Source organism: Gavia stellata, chromosome 5 (assembly GCF_030936135.1).
Source record: "Gavia stellata isolate bGavSte3 chromosome 5, bGavSte3.hap2, whole genome shotgun sequence".
NCBI lineage: Eukaryota > Metazoa > Chordata > Aves > Gaviiformes > Gaviidae > Gavia > Gavia stellata.
This window is the reverse complement of record NC_082598.1, coordinates 9,831,910-9,851,742: the sequence shown is the minus strand read 5'-3', so window position 1 is coordinate 9,851,742 and position 19,833 is coordinate 9,831,910. Positions and strand designations below refer to the sequence as shown.

General features: G+C 37.0%; 1 protein-coding gene across 1 annotated transcript in view; it reads left to right on the top strand.

The window, feature by feature from the left end:
* Positions 1-19,833, top strand: part of POLN (DNA polymerase nu) — a 103,272-nt gene that overhangs the window by 26,145 nt on the left and 57,294 nt on the right. Inside the window, exons 13-16 of the mRNA XM_059817958.1 lie at positions 1,050-1,106; positions 1,765-1,818; positions 2,058-2,123; positions 17,985-18,042. Coding sequence (XP_059673941.1) covers positions 1,050-1,106; positions 1,765-1,818; positions 2,058-2,123; positions 17,985-18,042 — 235 coding nt within the window. The remainder of the gene's footprint in view (positions 1-1,049; positions 1,107-1,764; positions 1,819-2,057; positions 2,124-17,984; positions 18,043-19,833) is intronic.

The following is a 19,833-nucleotide window of genomic DNA, read 5'->3' as shown; positions in this document are numbered from 1 at the left end:
TACAATCTCTGAGTTAATGTCAACAGTATAACCATAAAAACCACACACTGCTCAAGGAGAAGGAGGTTTCAAAGATCAAATACGTAATCTTAGAGAGTGACAGAGAGCCTTGGGAGAGGAGAAGGATCAGTGAAATAGAATGCATGTAATCTTTTTGTGGGAACATAAGATTTGTTGCAGTAAGCAAAGTAATGCTTTTATCTAGTCCAGTTCTGTCTTTCCAACAACTGCTGAGACTTGTTTATTTAGAGAAAAGTAGGCTGAAACCTTCCAATAGATAAATACGAGATAATTGATCTTAATATGTTTTCTCTCCCTGGTAGCAAGAAAAAAACTTATGCTTTTAAATCTTCATTCTAGTACAGTTGCATCTGTTTTTCACCCTGAATTGTTGTAGTTCCAGATATTTTTGTTGTACTTAAAAATATCCAATCTCTATTTTAATAATTTCATTCTTTTTCTTAACAAAATTTTATGGCACGTTACAATCAAAGTAATCAGAAATATGCTTTATTTTATTGTATTTGGATTTGACAATTTCAATTTTTCTTGAAGGTCTCCTGGAACTTGTATTAGGGGATGAACAGGAGAAATTCTCCTGTTGCATTTTGTGTGTGTGTATAAATATGTGTGTGTGTGTGTATATGTATTATTTTGTACACTTTTATCATGTTCTCTCTTGCATTGATGCTGTCTAGCACAAAAAATAAACAAAGGAGCGTAAGTAACCCCCCTCCCCATGCCCCAGTGTTTTCAATGTTGTTGTGGAAAAGTTTTTATATCTGCATGTCTTTTTGTTCCTGTCTGGGACAGGAAGGAAAATGAAATGGGAAGGGGTACTCTCCAGCCCTCCTGCTGAAGGCAGAAAAGAATAAAGGCTTCTTTGGGCCTAGGGTGAGATTGCTTGAAGGGCGTTGTTCTTTAGGTGGTATTTTGTGTGTTTAGCTTGGCGAGAGAATTTCTTCCTCCAAAACTTACTCTGTTAAGATTGTTAAATAATATAACTTAACAGAAGAGTATACCAGTAATTCACATTCTTTATTTTGCAGCTAAATAAGTTGCAAGATCTTCATCCTTTGCCTAAGATCATTTTAGAATACCGTCAGGTGAGCTGATATTTTTCACATAATGTAGTTGCACTGAAGCAAAATTAGCAAGAAAGAGAATGTATTCACAACTAAATAAAAAAATAAAGTTGTCACTAATGTAAGTTCATTCAAATATTCATTTGATTCGTTCAATTTTGAATTTGTTAGGTATTCTTAAGGGTTTTTAAATTTAATGTTTATACTTCTGTTTTGCACTATGCTAGATTATAGCTAGCAAATAACTGTGACAAAAACAATTGGAAAACTTCACTGCTAAATTTGTCTAGTGCTATAAAGCACACTCTTAGGGAAAAACATTTATTTTTCTGAGTTCTGAAGAAACAGAAAAAGAAGAAGAAAAAAGAAAAAAAAAATCTGTGGGTGGGTTTTCTTGTGTGTGGCTTTTTTGTGTAGTTTAATGACCTGGGGATATAAGATATAGAAGAATAAATTCCAATAGTTCATTTACTAGTATCTGCAAAGACCTGGCTTACCTAACTTACACTAATAGGTCAATCTATTAGTGAGTATACATCCATTATTTACTAATATAAAACTATATTTTAAAAAAAGTCTACAAAACAAGCTAATATGTATTTGGAAAATTAAGATCTTTAATTTGAAAAATATCTTTTTTTTATAAATAAGCATTTATCTAAACTTTTATGTAATTTAGGTTCATAAGATGAAGTCAACTTATGTGGATGGACTACGAACATGCATGAGAAAGGTAGAAATACAAAAAGTAGCCTGTAAAGTATGGTATTTCAAACAAATGATAAAGATGTGAAATGATTGCAGTGTTTACAGTTTAAGAACTTTTATATATGGAAAGTTATGGAGTCTTTCTTCTTGATTTTGTAGTCCTGATTGCAGTGCGTTTTTATTACTGATACTTACATTAAATAAAATTGAGATGTATGTCTTCATCCTTTTCTTTTGGGGGATTTCTACTTTACTTGACTACAGGGATTTATTTCCTCTACATGGAATCAGACAGGAACTGTGACTGGCAGACTTTCAGCCAAACATCCAGTAAGTGAGCCTATTAGAAGATTTACATTTTAATTAGGATTAAAATTAATATTATTTATATAAAATATGTAGTATTTTTAACACATGAAATGTTCATTTTCATCTAAGTCTAGCAGTTGCCATATTGTATGTAAATGGTGGACAGAAAAAGTTTATTAAATGGGTGGTTTACTCCAGAACATTTATTCTTATGAATATTTTCTGTTATCTGTGGATCAGAATTTAATATTATTACCTGAAGTTTACCTGAAGTAGAGGGGTAGAATTGTGAGCCATGCACGCACCCTCTAGACTTCTACTGACTACTTATTTGTAATGAATTCCTGGTGTTCGTGAACCACTCCTTGTAAAGGATTGGTGAGCCCTGGAAGGTAGCCTGGGGATTATGGAAAAAAAGGAAGCTCTTCTCTTCTGGAATTTGGCTTCAGGCCTCATAGCAGTGAAGGGCAAGACTGTTCATGCTGGTGCTGTGGAATTCTTGCCAGATGCTTATATGGCTGTGCCATTTGGGCTCTTTGTGCTTCCTTTCCTGTCTTTGACTATAATGATCTCCATGTACATGCTTGTGGCTGAAATATGTTTTATATGACTTTCTGGACTGCTAGAGGCTTGGGGTTTTTTAGCCAAAGTGGCCTTTTTAAGGGCATATTTGAATATATTTTATTATACCATTTTACTTGAGTTTAGGAAGCACACTGACCTTTGACTGTAGGCACTGGTGAGGCCTTCTGCGTTCTGCTTCTGTCACAGCCCATAGGTGCATGGATGAGTGTGCCAGGACCTAGTGTGGGAGGAGAGAGGGTTCCAGACTGCTTCAGGGGCTCAAGTCAAGGCGTAGGTGGAGGAATAGCAGTAGAAAAGTAGTGACTACCTATTGTGCAGAAATGTTCTGTTTGGTTTGATCATGGCCTTTCTTACCAAAGACCTGACCTCTGGCCCTGTGGGAGAGGGAGAATAGATGCAGAAGTGGACTTGGCGTATGAAGGCCAAGGGAATCCACAAGGCCATTGTGCTTTTAACTTGTGCCCAAAAGTATTGTCAGTTCTTATCCATGCAAGTTTGAGTACTGCTTATCTGTGCAGGTACTATCGTTAAGCTTCACAGGTACAAATGGCATTAGAAGCTTTCTGTAGTCTTGGGAGAAAGGCAATGGTCTTCCACAGCTCTATCTAGAACTAGAGATGTTAGACATAACCATTATGTTGTGACCGCTTTGCATGGGTGGGCTCATGTGGCTCCTTGCAAGTCCTGGCTGGTATGGTGACTTTTGGAGTTCTGGCAAAAACCTGTCCTGGGAGGTTCTCATCCTCACAATACTGGTGACTTCCTTAGCTCTTCTTTTACATATCTTCACAGTTCAGGTTTCATTTATATCTTCCTACCCTCATGGGATGTATTTCCATACAATTTGTCATCAAACAATTTATAGGAAGTGCTTGTGCTTTTTGCTGAGTAAAAAACAGTGTCTAGGATTCGAAATTAATAATGGAATGGAGGAGTGTTACTGCTGCTCCCGCTTCTCTTGCACCCAGATTGGGGAAAGTGATGGGAGAGAATGGAAAAGATGATCATGAAGGTCACAGTTTGCTAATATTCTGATGTGATGCACAGACATTTACAAGTCAGAGCTGAACAGACAGCTGTCTTGAACAGCCGTGTACAACACAAGGTGACCTTTAGCCCGTCATGCTAAAAATGACATGAAATCTACTTTCCTTAAAGGTTGTTTTTCTCCAAAATAATTCTGCTAAAGTTAGCATCCAGGGTTGCCTCAGGCTGGCTTTTCCTTATAAGGAAAACCATTGGCATGGCTTTTTTTGTGTGAAATGTTTATGGAACTTACACCATCTGTTTCTGAATCATTTATTGATATAGAAGATATACTGCAGTGCCTAGTCACTTTTCTAAGTGTTAAAGGATTGGGAAGATTCTTGCCAGAAATCATAAATATTGTAGATATTTTTGCAGCTACTATGATGTTATGTCAAATTTTAGCCGAATATTTGCTGAGGTAGTTTATTTTTAACTGCGTTTTAAAATGCTTTAAGGAGTGATTAAAGCAAAAGATAAGTGTAAATCAGATAAAGTAAGAATTCAAATAGAAAAAACATCTCATTTGCTGCAGCGGTTGTAGGAGATGGGGTTCCAAACGAAGGTTTCTTTATCTTTCATTTGTTTTGTAAAAGTATCTGTCCTCTTTCCTTTAAGGCATTAAATGGAGTCCAGGAGGGATTTGCTCATAGGTTTAAGGGAAGATGACTAGACTTTGGGTACAGAGCAGGATTTCTTTTTCAGATAAACTCTTCTGTGATCTTTCAGACAAATCCACATCTCATGTATGGATGATACATATTTTGGCTTTAAGTGGGTTTCTCTCAATAGATAAGCTTATTCACATGAATTTTTATGACTTCTGTGTTGCAGCAACTTAGAGGGAGTTTCTTCTTATTTCAGTGGCTTTCCATGTATACATCTATTTTAGTTTAACTGTGCACTCCATTTCTTCTCATTTGGTTTCTTCTTCTACAATATGTGTGCTGCATAATTAATGCACTTTTCACAAATAACAGTGTGTTATATACTAATATAGTACATCATTAAACAGGGACACATTTGATATTGTAGTCTCCTGTAACGGTATGTTTGCTGCTCCATGAGAACCTGTGTATCTGAAACCTAAAAGTAAATATAAACCCTAAAATTCTTCAGTCAAATTATTTTGTAATATATCTACAGGCTAGTTAATTTTTCCACTCAACGATGGATTGCTTATGACTATTAGGGGAAGTTAATTAGGTTGGTTTATTATTTAAACATGTTTATTAATTTTTGTAAAATATATTAGTCTTTTCTGCATTAGGATACTCTGTTATATATTGCTCATAGATAACATTCCTATTAAGTATATTTATTACATTCATAAAGACTTGTTTATGTTCTCCAAACCTAGCTTGAAATATCACTTTCTAGCCTCTTGCCTTTTAAAGCTAAAATAAGTCATGACAGAGGTAGAAATGCATAAAGCCAATTAAGATCAAGCCTCTTTCAGAATGAACAGAGAGAAATGCTAACTTGAGATACAAAGATTGCATATAATTGGATGTTATAATTTGGTTTAAGATGTAAACTTCAGTGCTAGAATCAGATATTCTGTATTCAGGTTTCTTTCCTCCAGGCTTCTGCAGCAGAGAGAACTGAAATGCTAGCAATGAGTTTACAGTTCTATACTTCAGAAGATTTTTGTATCATTAAACTAAAAAGCATGAAGTGGTAGGTTTCAGGGGGCATTTCCTTCCTTTTAGTAGCAAAAAGTTATGCTGAAGATAAATAAATATTTTTACTTTCTCAGACCAAATGGGGGGGGGGGAGGGGGGGAAAGCATTCCTATTTCACCCCAGGAAAAATGCTTTTACCAGCTTGTCCAAAAAGGCAAAGAAATAAAATAATTTAACCTGTCAATGAAAGAAGCATGTTAGCCTTTAATTTGGAAAGCAGGAATGTAATTTGAAAGATAAACTAATTAGGGTATGTTGAATGATAATGTGCTCACAGAAGAACCGTAAAAAACATGAAATATTGAATATACCTCAGTCTCTCTAACAGATATAAGTAATATTTTCTGATAGTGAATGCATGATAGAGAATTGCCTGCTTGTTTATTAGATAATGTGTGTTATTAATAGTGTTTGGAGTATGAATAATAAATTACCCATCTGGTTTTCATTCTACTGGGAGAGACAATATCTTAGAGTAGAGACCCTTCTGAGCAATTGCCATCAAAAATGAGTCTGTTCTGTCAATTAATTTAGCAAATCAGTTTTTCTGATTATCCGCACTGTATCTGTGTTACTTCCCTTCTGGACTGTCTTCTGGAGTGAATGGACTAATTCTCTCTGAGATAAAACTCAAATGTAGTTTTGGAATAGTTTTGGGATTGTTTATGGACAGTGTGGATGAGATGCTGCCTGTATGTCTCCCTTTCACAACTCTATTCTAATAGGTTTTACATCCTTAGCATACCCACACGCGCACACCAAGCAAGGCGGACTGTCAGAATCGTGCTATCAATTGTGACAGCTCTCAAATTTCAGGCATTTTGTCCCAGGCCTCATTAAGGCTACAGGCTGATCTGTGATACCACCAATACTCTTTCTGAAAGCTTATAATCTATAGTCACAGCTGGATTCCAGCACAAACAGGATGTTTTACAAGGTATTTCAATAGTGGTGAGCTGCTGTACAAATTTGAAGTGTCCTGTTTCTCCCCTTTCTCTTTCCTTCACAGCTTTTAGAAGGCTTTTGCAGAGCTGATGCAATGTAAGGAGCCAGACACCAAGTCTGGAAGCAGGGATGTGATCACATCTTCCATTTTTTAGCAGAAATGAATGCCTTGGCTGCTTTTGAAACTGCACTATTAGGAGTAGAATTTTTGTAAACTTGTTTTCATATGCTGTCCTACTGAAATGAATGTTCACTTAAAATGGACAGACAGTATGGCTCTTACATTTGCATTGCTCTTACTTGGGTGTGTTTTCTATTTTTTTTTAAAGTATGTTTATTGAAAAGCACTGGGGATAGAGACAAGTCAGACATATTACAGGTTCATATAAAACATCTTGTCAAAAGTCTTCTATAATGTCATCTAGGCTAACAACATCATTTCTAGGTAAATATGCTCTGATATGGGCTTCACTAAAATAATGGTAGGTTGTCTTAACAGAGATGAGAAAGTCTATGCATTTTCTTGGACCTTTGCGTCGAGGCAATTTAGTGTCATATTTTCTAGTCAGTACAAACAACTATCACTCAGATGAGCTGATGTGCTATTAGAGAGCAGATGCCATTTGTTATGGTTGGTCTGTGTTCTCTGAGTACCTCTTGCATTCAGAACTTATTTTTGTGTCTTTCTTCCTCACTCATCACAGGGTTTTTTTTTTTATGATAGGGAAAATTTACTTAAAAATGAGTGAATAAGCATGTTGACAAGACTTTAGCTCAATTGCATTCATGATGAAAATTTACACTACATTAACATTACAATAGGATGTTCTTAGTTATTGGTGTGACAACTACAGTATGAGAAGTCACTGTTAGTCGTATCATAACACTCATGTCTGGTGCTCCAGAACATCATCATGTTGATTTAATATCCAAACGCAGAAATAAGGTTTCCGCATCATAAACCTTTGTTCTCTTAGCATCTCGAGTACATGTAGTATCCTTTTCTATGATATATGCATGTCTTTGGCATTCTTTGTAGTAATACTCCTGATTAGTATAAAATCATTAATCTCATGGTGAGTCTGGTGTATCCAATACATGGATACATTTTGTAGCATAATGTTTTCCATTTGATTCAGTAAAGCTTGGAGCATCATCTGGGCTGTAATTCTGTAGTCACGAGAGCAGTTCAATCATGTATATAACTTCTCTCTATTTGGGATTATCTTTGGATGTATAATTGATCTGTGTGTTATTTAAAGAAAGATAATGTGTAGCCAGTCTAAATCTGCTTCTATGCAGTAATCAACATACAAAATGCTTGCATTTTATTTATGCAGGACAAAATAGGGAGTCTGTCATTATTTCTTCTACAAACTAAACATAAGCACAGAAATACATAAAACAATTAAAATTAACAGCTCAAAAATGAAAGATGCTATACAACTCAATAATATCAATGAAAGTATATTTTTAGCACGTATGAAATATTGACTGTGGAGGGTGAATTCCTCCTTCATTCTCCTTTAGTTTTTGGCAAAAAGCTCCTCAGAGAAGCTTAGACTTGTAGAAATGGGAGAAAAAAACTTACTGTAAGGTTTTCCCGTGCTAGAGAGATGATGGCACTGCATACTTCCACTTGTTTCATTAAAATTTGAAGATACTACGTTTCAATGCACTGTGTATAAATGAAATTGTTGGCACTTGAGTGCCTACTGCTGTTGAGTGGGCTTTGTTAAGGTAGTTGGTTATATGCTGATTAATTTTATCCTTGGAATGGCCTTTGCCAGCGATGTTTTGGCAATGCTGCCGGTAGAAGCCAAAACTATGCGCTGATCATGTTTTTAGAAATCCATGCTGGAATACAGCTAGTGCTACTGCCAGTTTTTTTTTTCTCTAATATGAGTGTCACTGAAGCACATAGCTAACAAGAAACAAAATTAGCGTCATCTTTGATCAAAACAAGTGGGTTTTTAGCCATGTAGCTTTTACTACCTTACAAATTGATAGGTGTTTTGAAGTGAAGTAATTATAGTAATATCTTTTACTTAAGACTATTCTGTTACAGAAGTTAATCTGTACACTGTGTTGTGTCTCTTGGAATTTTATTAAGTCTGATTCCATGTAATTTTAGAGTAGTTTAAGAGCAATGTTAGCATCGTATTTTGGTTACAGGAAACAAGTAGTGCTATTCACATGTAGTCTGTCACAATCTTTATTCTTCCACTGTTTATCCGTACAACTCTTTTCTTATGCTCGAGATTGGCATGTGCTAGCATCCCCTGAAGTCTCAATGTGGTCACAGTCATCGTACCTCTGTACTGAGTTCAATAGACACCATGTCCTACTGAGTTCATTTTCACTGTCCTCATCTGTAAGACAGTTGCTCAGATTGAATCTTCAGCCATGTGCAGAAACGCATGTATGATCTTTATATAAGTTTAAATATTTGTGTGCCTATTCGTTATGAAGTTGTCTGTTGGTACCTCTTGTGAGTTGATTAAGATTTTAGAATTTTTTTTATTCTTCATGTGAAGTATTCCATTAGTGGGACTTTTAGATATACACTTTCAGGAAATGCTCAAAGCTTGGAGACTTATGTTCCGAGAGGACAATTAAAAAAAAAAAGTATCTCAGGCACACAAATTATGTCTTGTCTTACAAGCTCAAAAGTGAGAGGTGTTAGCATACTCCTCTAATGGCTGAATTCCTTTTTGCAAGGACAAAATAAAGTCTAATTCTGATCTCAGCATAGGTTTCATTATGTTTTAACCTAACAAAACTATTTAAATAGTTTATTTTGCTATACAGTGTTCTTCTACTGTACATTGTTCTTCTCCCATTCTGTATCTCAGTCAGCAAAAATTACTTCAAAAAATCTGAGAGTTCCGACAAAACAAAAAATGGAGGAGACAGAAATGAAGAATGATAAGAGAATGGTTTATAGGGAAAGATCAATAGTTGGGTACAGCAAAAGAGACTTCTTGTCTTGCATGGTCCAGTTTTCAGACAGTACTGATTTTCAAAAGCTTTGTTGTTGGCATCCCAAAGAATTTCAGGAAAATGATCTCTCTAGCTCTACATCCCTATTACTTTCAGCTTTCTCTGCTGAGAGTTCTTTTTTTCCTCTGTCAATAAGTGGAAAAATTGCCAATTCTTTATTTCCTCGGTATCCTTTCATAAAACCTCAGGAAATTTCACCCAGAGTTTTGAAGATGGATGCACTCTCTCAGGTTTGGAACAACAACAAAAAAAGTAGTCGTTTGTATAAGGGTCATTGAAGATAGACAAAATAGGACAGAGGTCATCTTGCTGAATCCCATATGACCTTGTTGCCCTTAGTTCTCCCATACTAACATGATCATCTTCTGGCTGTGGCTCTTAGGAACTTACAGTTAAGGACCACTTCTATAGAATCAAGAATTGTCCTTTCCTCACTGTGAGCAAAGAAAGAGACATTGGTTATTTAGGTTTCCTTTAACTCCTTTAATCAGTCTCCTGTTCAGTCTTCTGTAGCCTTTTAGGAGGAATTCCCTGCTAACATATGCTCAATAAATTCCTCAGTATGTAGAACAATCTTGTTTGAGATGCTAAATTTTACCTTTTCGTAAAACAACTGTTACATCTTTTCTTTAGAAAGTAAATTCCTCCAGTCTGGAAATCTTGTCATTTTTCATGTGTTTAAAGGTCTAGTATTTGTACCTTTGGGCAATATTCCCTTGACACGGTTTACTTTAAAGCTATAATATACAGCTAATACACAAGTAGTACAATATTTACTAGCTCCAACTGCCACTCAGAGGGTTGTTATCTCTATGCCTTCGCACTGTTTTTTCACCAAAACCAAATCATATCTTCTTGGAGTTCATCCCAGAGTTTAATAGCCTCCCATATTAATGAACATTAGTTTAACAGAACTTATGTTCTGATTATAATTTTCTTTCAGGAAAATGAAATTAAATAAATAATTAAATTTAGTCAGTTTATATATGGGAAACAAAACCAGTCTTTGTCTCTTTGAAAGATGTGCAGAGCTGTGTATATACAAACTGCCTTGCTTGCTGTGCAAAGGTTAGTAATCTGTCAGTATATAACCAAGCATCTGGGCTGACCCATGATTTGACAAAATAATTTGTCACAGAACATGTCAAAAACATTAGTAAAGTAAAAGAGTTTTTGTTACTTTAAAAATCACTTACCGAGTCCTTTCTCATGTGCTGCTACAACATTATTACCTGAGGTCATTGCCAGGTCTAAATTTCAAAGAATATGGCAGAAAGAGGATTAGTCATAATCAAATACACTATTCTTATGGCCAACTCTCTAAAGTAAGAAGTCAGTATTTTCAGTTGCCCTTTTCTTCTTGTTCAAGGAACGTGTGGACGAGGCATTGTGGGACATGCTTTAATGGGCCTGGTGGTGTTAGTTGATGGTTGGACTTGATGATCTTACAGGTCTTTTCCAACCTTAGTGATTCTGTGATTCTCCCCTTGTATTCACTTTGAAAGCTGCTTAAGCTTGTGGAAGATGATGAATTACTTCTAAGTCTCCCACTTGACTGACATCTAAAACCTTGATAATTCTGTGCTCCTGGGTAAGGCAAGAGGGGAGTGCATTACCTTTGAATGATTGTTCACTGCTGAAAAACAGTAACTAGTACTGAAAATTAAGAAATCCTTTACCAGAAGTCTGTATGATTCCGTGTTTTTTGACAAGGAAAACAGATGTCTTTAATTTTTAACTAGCCACTAGATGGCAATTGCAGACAAGTCAAGATTTGCTTAGGAATGCATGTACACATACATACCAGGCTGGTATTGCTATGGTGACCTTGTTCACTTTCATATTTTCTCTATTTATTGAGCTGTATTTTAAAAATTAGATCTTCAGACTGTCTTGAAATTGTGTCTCATGTGGAAGTCACAGGAAATAACTATTTATTCCTTTACAATAATAAATAAATGTTGCTATGGACAATGATTAAATATGACAATCTTCCAAAAGAGACATCATGAAGGTGTTTGGTTTTTTTTTTTAATTTCTACTGTATAATTTCTCATGAGTGAGTTGCCACCAACTCTGGAGGTGCCAGACAAATTGAGTGAATTTGATGTTGTGAGTGCCCTCACGACTCAGTCTTGTTGTTCTGCATTGCAAGAATACTACTTTGAGCAGTGTGCACTTTTCCTTGCTATTTTTCCAGCAGCTTTGCTCTTTAACAAAAGAGCAAGCAGAGTTTTGACGGTTAAGGAAGTAGCTCACTGAACCTGTGCTTACTTTTCTTCTCAAATTGATTAACTGAGCTATGAAAGCACAATTTATCAATAGGTGCAGTCCCATGTAGAGCAAGAAAAGACAACTGAAAAAGATGGAAAAGGAGTGAGAAAAGTTCGAAGAAGCAAATAAACAGGGGAAAAATCCACTACAAGAATAAAAAGAAAAAAGTAATTAGAGAGATAGAATATAAAGCTCAAGGGAGTTGTCATCTACCTGTCTATTATCATTGACTGAGGTTATTTGCTCAAAAAATAACAATTTATGCTACTGAAAATGTATATGGAGAGGAAGAGAGAGGTATGAGTTAGCTGAATCAATATAAATAACTTTAAAGGGGAATTTAACATAGGAAATATGATCAACAACTCTACTTGACCTAAAGTAAGAAACAATTAAAATGCACCACCAGCCTCTGTGATTAGGTGAAGTCTAACTATGCTGACTTCAAAGGTAATTTATCCAATATATATCTGTATACTCTAATCCTTTGAAAGAACCAAAATAACATACTGGTTTTTAACCTAGGAAGGAATCAAAAATCCATGGCAAATGTAGATGTAGAATTTTGGATACCAAAAATGGAAAGCTCAACAGAAAGTGTAACTGATGGAGAATAAACTCGTCAAACTGGAAACTGTATATTATTTGTTGGATTTTGATTTGGTTTTGTTTTCATTGGTAATTCTACTCTTCTTTGATACAATTACTTTCTTTATGGATTAGAGCATCCTTTTTGCAAGGCTTGAATGCTTTATAAAAAAGCTGTGTTTATGAAGCTCTAACAGAGACATCAAGAGTCCATCAATTCTGAGTCTCCTTGCCAAAGTGAAGTCTGTCATTGTTTCTGAATGGCTCTGTATACAGAAGCTAATAGTGTAGGCAAGAATCTATGCTGTCTTCACCTGAAACAACAGACAAAAGTAGAACGACTTTTAATAGAGGTATTTTCAGAACCAGAAAAATGGATTTCTAACCTGTGCTAAAACACCAGACTAAGGAACGCATCAGGATCATCAGTCAGGATGGATTATAGTGGCAAAAAAATCAGATTATGGAGGTAGGAGGAAAGAAATCATCTGTCTGTTTTTCAACACGTACAGTTTTAATCTAGTGTTCCTAGTGATTTTTTTTTTCTGCCCTGTCTATGCTCCCTGCTTTTCCAGTATGATATTTTCTGAAGAGTTTAACTAAAAACCAGTGATCCAACAACCGTCTAGATGCTGGGAAAATGTGTCAAGTAACTGAAATTGTAAAAGATGAATTGATGGAGTGCTAGGTCCCTGTGTGGCAGGTCCACTGCCAAAGAAAGATGTCAGCTTTGGACACCCAGGAAGAGGAGAGCTAGTGTGTGTTTGTCCTACCCAAAGTGACTTTAGTGCAGATCAGATTCAGTGCTTTTTTTCTTTTAAGTTTGATCACTATATTACAAAAAGGTGGAAAAGAAAAGGGTACAGTTGTAAGTGTGTGGGTTTTTTCAGCTTTCTACCAGTCATGGCCTGAGATTCATAAAGGCCAAGTGCCGGGTCCTGCACTTGGGTCACAACAACCCCATGCAACGCTACAGGCTTGGGGACGAGTGGCTGGAAAGCTCCCCCGCAGAAAAGGACCTGGGGGTGTTGAGTGACAGCCGGCTGAAGATGAGCCAGCAGTGTGCCCAGGTGGCCAAGAAGGCCAACGGCATCCTGGCCTGTATCAGAAATGGTGTGGCCAGCAGGAGCAGGGAGGTGATCATGCCTCTGTACTCGGCTCTGGTGAGGCCGCACCTCGAATACTGTGTTCAGTTTTGGGCCCCTCACTACAAGAAAGACATTGAGATGCTGGAGCACGTCCAAAGAAGAGCAACGAAGCTGGTAAAGGGTCTAGAGAACAAGCCCTATGAGGAGTGGCTGAGGGAACTGGGGTTGTTTAGCCTGGAGAAGAGGAGGCTCAGGTGAGACCTTATCGCCCTCTACAACTACCTGAAAGGAGGTTGTAGCAAAGTGAATGTCGGTCTCTTCTCCCAAGTAACAAGTGATAGGATGAGAGGAAACGACCTCAGGTTGCGCCAGGGGAGGTTTAGACTGGATATTAGGAAAAATTTCTTCACTGGAAGCATTGTCAAGCATTGGAATGGGCTGCCCAGGGAGGTGGTTGAGTCACCATCCCCGGAGGTATTTAAAAAACATGTAGATGTGGCACTTAGGGACGTGTTTTAGTGGTGGACTTGGTAGTGTTAGGTTAAAGGTTGGACTTGATGATCCTAAAGATCTTTTCCAACCTAAATAATTCTATGATTCTATGAAAACCATAAAAAATGGTAATTTCTGTTTTTACAATCGAATAGTTCTTATTTATTGTGTTTCAGGTTTACCAAAATTATTTATGAAGCTTGGATGTACATTTTTGCATGCGTTTTCCATAATCAAGACGTACAATTCTTTTTCTCAGAGCCTGCATTTTAAGACATTATGCACCAGCTGACTACAATTTCTGCAAAATATTTGTTTCTGTCTTTAATCTTTGAATTTTAATGTTATGCTACAAGCCTACTTTATATAGCTATTATATATAATAGATATCTATTTTTTAAAAAATTTCTTTGGAGTGAAACCAGTGTCTTTCTATGGCTTTCCACTGCCTGATACCATTGAAGGCTTCAATTGTGTCTCAGTCAGAAATCATGTGAAGTAGAGAGAAGGTAATGGATTGGCATTGGGATATGTAGGTTGATCAATTACAGTAATGTTATAAAAATAGAATCACTAGATAGTTGAGTTTGGACAGGACCACTAGAGATTGTCTAGTCCAACCTCCCTCTGCTCAAAGTGAGGTCCACTAGAGCAGGTTTCTCGGGACCATGTCTAGTCAGGGTTTGAATATCTCCAAGGATGAAGGCTTCACAACCTCTCTGTGCAACCTGTTCCAGTGCTTGACCACTGTCACAGTAGAAAAGGTTTTTTTTCTTATGTTTAAATGGAATTGTTTGTCACCACTGCCTCTTGTCCTGTCAATTGCGCACAAGTGAGGAGAATTTGGCTCCATCTTCTTTACACCCTTCCGTCAGGCATTCTGAGCAGAGGGGAAGGATCACCTCTCTTGACCTGCTGGTGACGCTTTTCCTGATGCAGCCCAGGATGCTGTTGGCCTTCCTAGGTACAAAGGCTCATTGCTGGTTCGTATTCAACTTGTTTTTCACCAGGATCCACAGGTCCTTTTCTGCAAAGCTCTTTCCAGACTGTGAACTCTATGAGATCCTGATAGCCCAGTTCTCCAGAATCTTGAGGTCCCTCTGAATCACAGAGCCACCATCTGATGTATCAACCACTCCTCCCAGTTTTTGATTGTCTGCCATCTTGCTGATGTTGCACTCAGTCCTATTATCCAGGTCATTAATGGAGGTGTTGAGCAGTATTGGCCACTGGGGTACTCCACTAGCACCTGGCCTCCAGCTAGTCTTTGTGCCACTCATCAAAATCCTTTGAACCTGGCAGTTCAGCCAGTTTTCAGTCCACCTCAGTGTCCACTTATCTAGCTTGCACTTCATCAGCTTGTCTATGAGGCTTTTATGAGAGGTTGTTTTGAAAGCCTTGCCGAAGTCAAGGTAAACAACATCTGCTGCTCTCCCTTCATCCACCGAGCTAGTCACTTCATCGCAGAAGGCTGTCATTGGTTAAGCATGATTTCCCCTTTGTAAATCCATGCTGACTGCCCCAGATCATCTTCTTGACTTTAATATGTTTGCAAATATTTTCCAGGATTATTTGTTCCATCACCTTCCCAGGAATTGAGGAGAGGATGATTGCCCTGTAGTTTTCTCCTTCTTGCCCTCCTGGAAGAAAGGAGCAATGCTTGCTCTCTTCCAACACTCAGGAACCTCCCCTGATCATCACAGCCTTTCAAACATAACTGAAAATGGGACCTTGTCTTCGTCTATCTTTCTATTAATTGGAACCTCTGGAAATGAATGGTGGATTATGGTGTTGGTTTTTTATAAGTTTTTTTAATTATTTTTTTTAACCAATGCTAGGATTTTCTTGTTAATCATCTACTAGAATAGCTTGATTCTCCCCCACCAAAACAATGAGGAGAAGTATTAATAGTTAACTTTTACAACCAGCTTTTCCATCACAGTGTTTCAAGTATATTCTTTCTTCTCTGTTGGAGCATAATTGTTCAGAGAGCAGTTTTGTTTCTCTAACAAGATGTGGATGCTCTTTTCTAACAATAAGGGATAACAGTCACATCTCAGATTGGATCTGTGAAGGTTTTGTAGAAATATACTTGAAATAAATACAGAAAAGCAAAAATACAGGCTGTATTACGTAGTTCAAGGTGGTAATGGTCATTTAGCGAAGCCACATCAATCTTCCATTTTTGATATAATAAAACTGTCACCTAATTTTCAACTCAAGCAGAGGAAAGCTTTCCATTTGGAGGACTCTTCTGAGATTGTCTCTTTATTTCTCTATCCTTTTAAATATCTAAAGTAAACTTATCTCATCAAATGTGGTAATCTAAATCTTAGAAAACATCATCTCCAGGGGAATCTTAGGTCAACTTGTTATAAGTATGTGTCATATACAGACAGATTGAACTACCCACTGGAGATTCCTGTCTTTGCCTACTGACTATAGAGGGATTCTAGGAAGCTAGTTTAGACCAACGACTAGCCTAAAGACGTCCAAAATTAGATGAGAGGAATCTGTTAAGCAATTCCAATAGCTTAAAGATGAGCATTACCACTTCCATGTTTTTTGAGTTACTTCTTTTCTGAAGATTTAGTCAAATTAAGAGTTGTTAATTAATTTACAAGTGAAAGTACATTTTGCACTTGCAATTACTTACTAGTGTTTTTCAAAATTATAAGTAACACTTCTAAAATTGCATTAAAATCAGACTTTCTGCATATGCTGTCAGTGAAAACAAGATGTAGTGATTTATTTTTACCATTGTAGATAGATTTTGAAATAATTTTTTATTTATTTTACTTTGTTCAGGATTTTGAAGCTAATAAGTTAAGGAACAATAATCAGTGAGAGTAACTACAAACTCTTTAACCTGTGATGGAGGTTATCTTATTAAGTACGTGTTAATACCAGTATATAGAGCCCAATGTAAAGTCCATACAATGATTTCTACTATTAAAATTATTCAAGTCAGAATTAAAATGTTGTGATTTTCTTTTTTTTTTAAATGTGTAAAATTAGAGTCCCACATTCATGTCCAGGTACATAGTAAAGGACTTAAGATGGCAAGTGTTTATTCTGGGTCAAACTTCATTATTGATGGATTGAGAGCTGTGTTCCTAGTTTACCCATGCTGTGAAAATATGATATATATTATGTGGTAGTTTCTTGTCTCTCTCTCTCTCTGTGGTGCTGTGGTGGGTGTTCAATTTTAATACATTTGTTTGTAGATCTTTAAGGGTGATACTAAGACTGGAAATGATACTGTTCTGTTTTTGGGGTTTTGTTCTTTTGCTTCTGCTTTAAATTTCAATAGTTTTTGCAGTCTGATTACATCCCTCAAGTTTAAAGTAACAATTTTGAGTTCAAAATTACATAGAAAATGATAATTCTGATTTGGAAATTATATAGCACTATTCCCATCTCCTGAATTCACGTAATATTAATATGTTCATCTAATTCCTGAACTGCTTGCAGATTATTTGCGTGGAATTACAAAAGTTGAGCTTGATGCACATTATCTCTTGTCATGTGTTACCTTTCTAGATGAAGAGGCATAATGACATAAAATAACAGAAGGAAGCTATCATATGTCATCTTTCATGCTTGGAGATGTATGAACCCAGATATTTAAAGAAAAATCTTCTGTTATTCCTAGTCTTGCGTGTTTGTTGATAAACTTAGCTGTCACTTTTAACCTTGGCTGATGTGCTGTAGTTAATAAAGAACTCCTCCTTTATTTTATTATGCATTTCAAAAAAGTGGGAATAGATATTAGAAAAATTTCTAGAGGCTGAAGAAGAATCTGTTTCCTTAGCTTAAGGCAAGGTTCACATGTATTCTTTTCTTGAAAGTAATGCATCATATCTAAAAAATACAGGTTAAAATAAGAAAAAAAATTTTGGGGGGGTTACTAATTATGTTCTATGGTGCATCCAGAGATTAGGATTTAGAAAGGCTGCCAGTGAGAAATCATTCTTACAAGCTTCCAGTTTGCAAGGAAGAGCAAATATTAAAAAGTATCTATAGTTACAGAAGTGTGCAGATTCCTTTGAAAGGCAAAGTGGTTAATCTTGTTTATTATATGGGAAAAACTTTTGGCATTAGTATCACTAACGTTCTTATGCTGCTTACAAACTGTTTGTAAACACGTTTTCATAAACTTTTACTTACTAAGCATTTTTTATTCTTATTTGTAGAACATTCAAGGTATATCTAAACATCCAGTTAGAATTATGAAGAAACAGTACGTAAAAGGTAAACTATGTTTATATTAACATGAAAAGGCAATTTTATCTTATTCTTTTACTGAGCTATATTCTATTTTAAAGCAGACCAATTGCTCCAGCATTAAAGAACAGAATAGATTATTGATGCTTAGTTATACATTATCATTTAAACCAATTACTTTTTGCTGGTTGTTCCTGCAAAAAATTTGCTGTTTCAGCACTGATCTAAATAGTCACAAGCTTTTAGATTTTTTTTTTTGTTTGTTTCCTTCAACTATCTCACTGTTCCTTTTTCAGATGAAATTATGCATCTTAACTGCATTAAATATCCTAGGGATGATTTTATGTGCATTCAGCTCATAAGGCTTTTCCTGAGGAGATGTTAAAGCTGGGTCATTTTAATCAAACTCACAACTAAACACCAATAGTTAGTCAGATATGTTGGTTTTGATAACAGAAGCAGATTTAAGGGAGATGATTCAGAGAGAATCAGAGTAAAGTGTAGAAAAGCATGACCCAAGTGATAAAGAGAGAAACCCACAATAGTAGACTCAACTACAACACAGAGATTTGCCAGTGTGAACTCTCCTTCTTGAACGCCTACAGCCATGGCTGGGAAATGCTGCTCATTTCACAGAATCACAGAATCACTACGGTTGGAAAAGACCTGTAAGATCATCAAGTCCAACCTGGAGGAAAAAAACAAAAAACAAAACAAAAAAAACCCACCAAAAACCCACCACACAACAACAACAAGCCACAACCCACCCAACACCACACAGCACCATGTCCATCAAGCTACATCCCACAATGCCACATCCACACGCTCCTTGAATATCTCCAGGGAGGGTGACTCTACCACCTCCCTGGGCAGCCTATTCCAATGTTTCACTACTCTCTCAGTAAAGAACTTTTTCCTAATATCTAGCCTGAACCTCCCCTGGCACAACTTGAGGCCATTTCCTCTAGTCCTGTCACTAGTCACTTGGGAGAAGAGACCAGCACCCACCTCTCTGCAACCCCCTTTCAGGTAGTTGTAGAGAGCGATAAGGTCTCCCCTCAGCCTCCTCTTCTCCAGACTGAACAACCCCAGTTCCCTCAGCCGCTCCTCATAAGACTTGTGTTCCAGACCCCTCACCAGCTTCGTCGCCCTTCTCTGGACACGCTCCAGCACCTCAATGTCTTTCTTGTAGTGAGGGGCCCAAAACTGAACACAGTATTCGAGGTGCGGCCTCACCAGAGCCGAGTACAGAGGCACGATCACCTCCCTGCTCCTGCTGGCCACACTATTTCTGATACAGGCCAGGATGCCGTTGGCCTTCTTGGCCACCTGGGCACACTGCTGGCTCATATCCAGCCGGCTGTCAATCAACACCCCCAGGTCCTTTTCTGTGGGGCAGCTTTCCAGCCACTCGTCCCCAAGCCTGTAGGGTTGCCTGGGGTTGTTGTGGCCGAAGTGTAGAACCCGGCACTTGGCCTTATTGAACTTCATCCGGTTTATTTATTTATTTATTGCACTTGGTTCTCAGATAAGGGCAGGCTTGCCTTTTTACAGCTATTCACTCCCTCCATTTGAAATAATACAGATCATAAAACAGGAATCTGTTGAAAACAATGTAAAACTTTGACAGCAGTTTTATTTTATCTATCTGATCCATTTTTATAAGTATTTTTTAAAAGTTGTTATAAAAAAATGAGTGAGCAGTGGCTGTGTAAATCTGAGCTGCTGTGCATAACTGTGGCACATAGGCCTTTCTGGAAACAGTCCAATCAATTTTGTTAATGATCTTCTAATATGTGCTTCTCAAAAACGTATTTC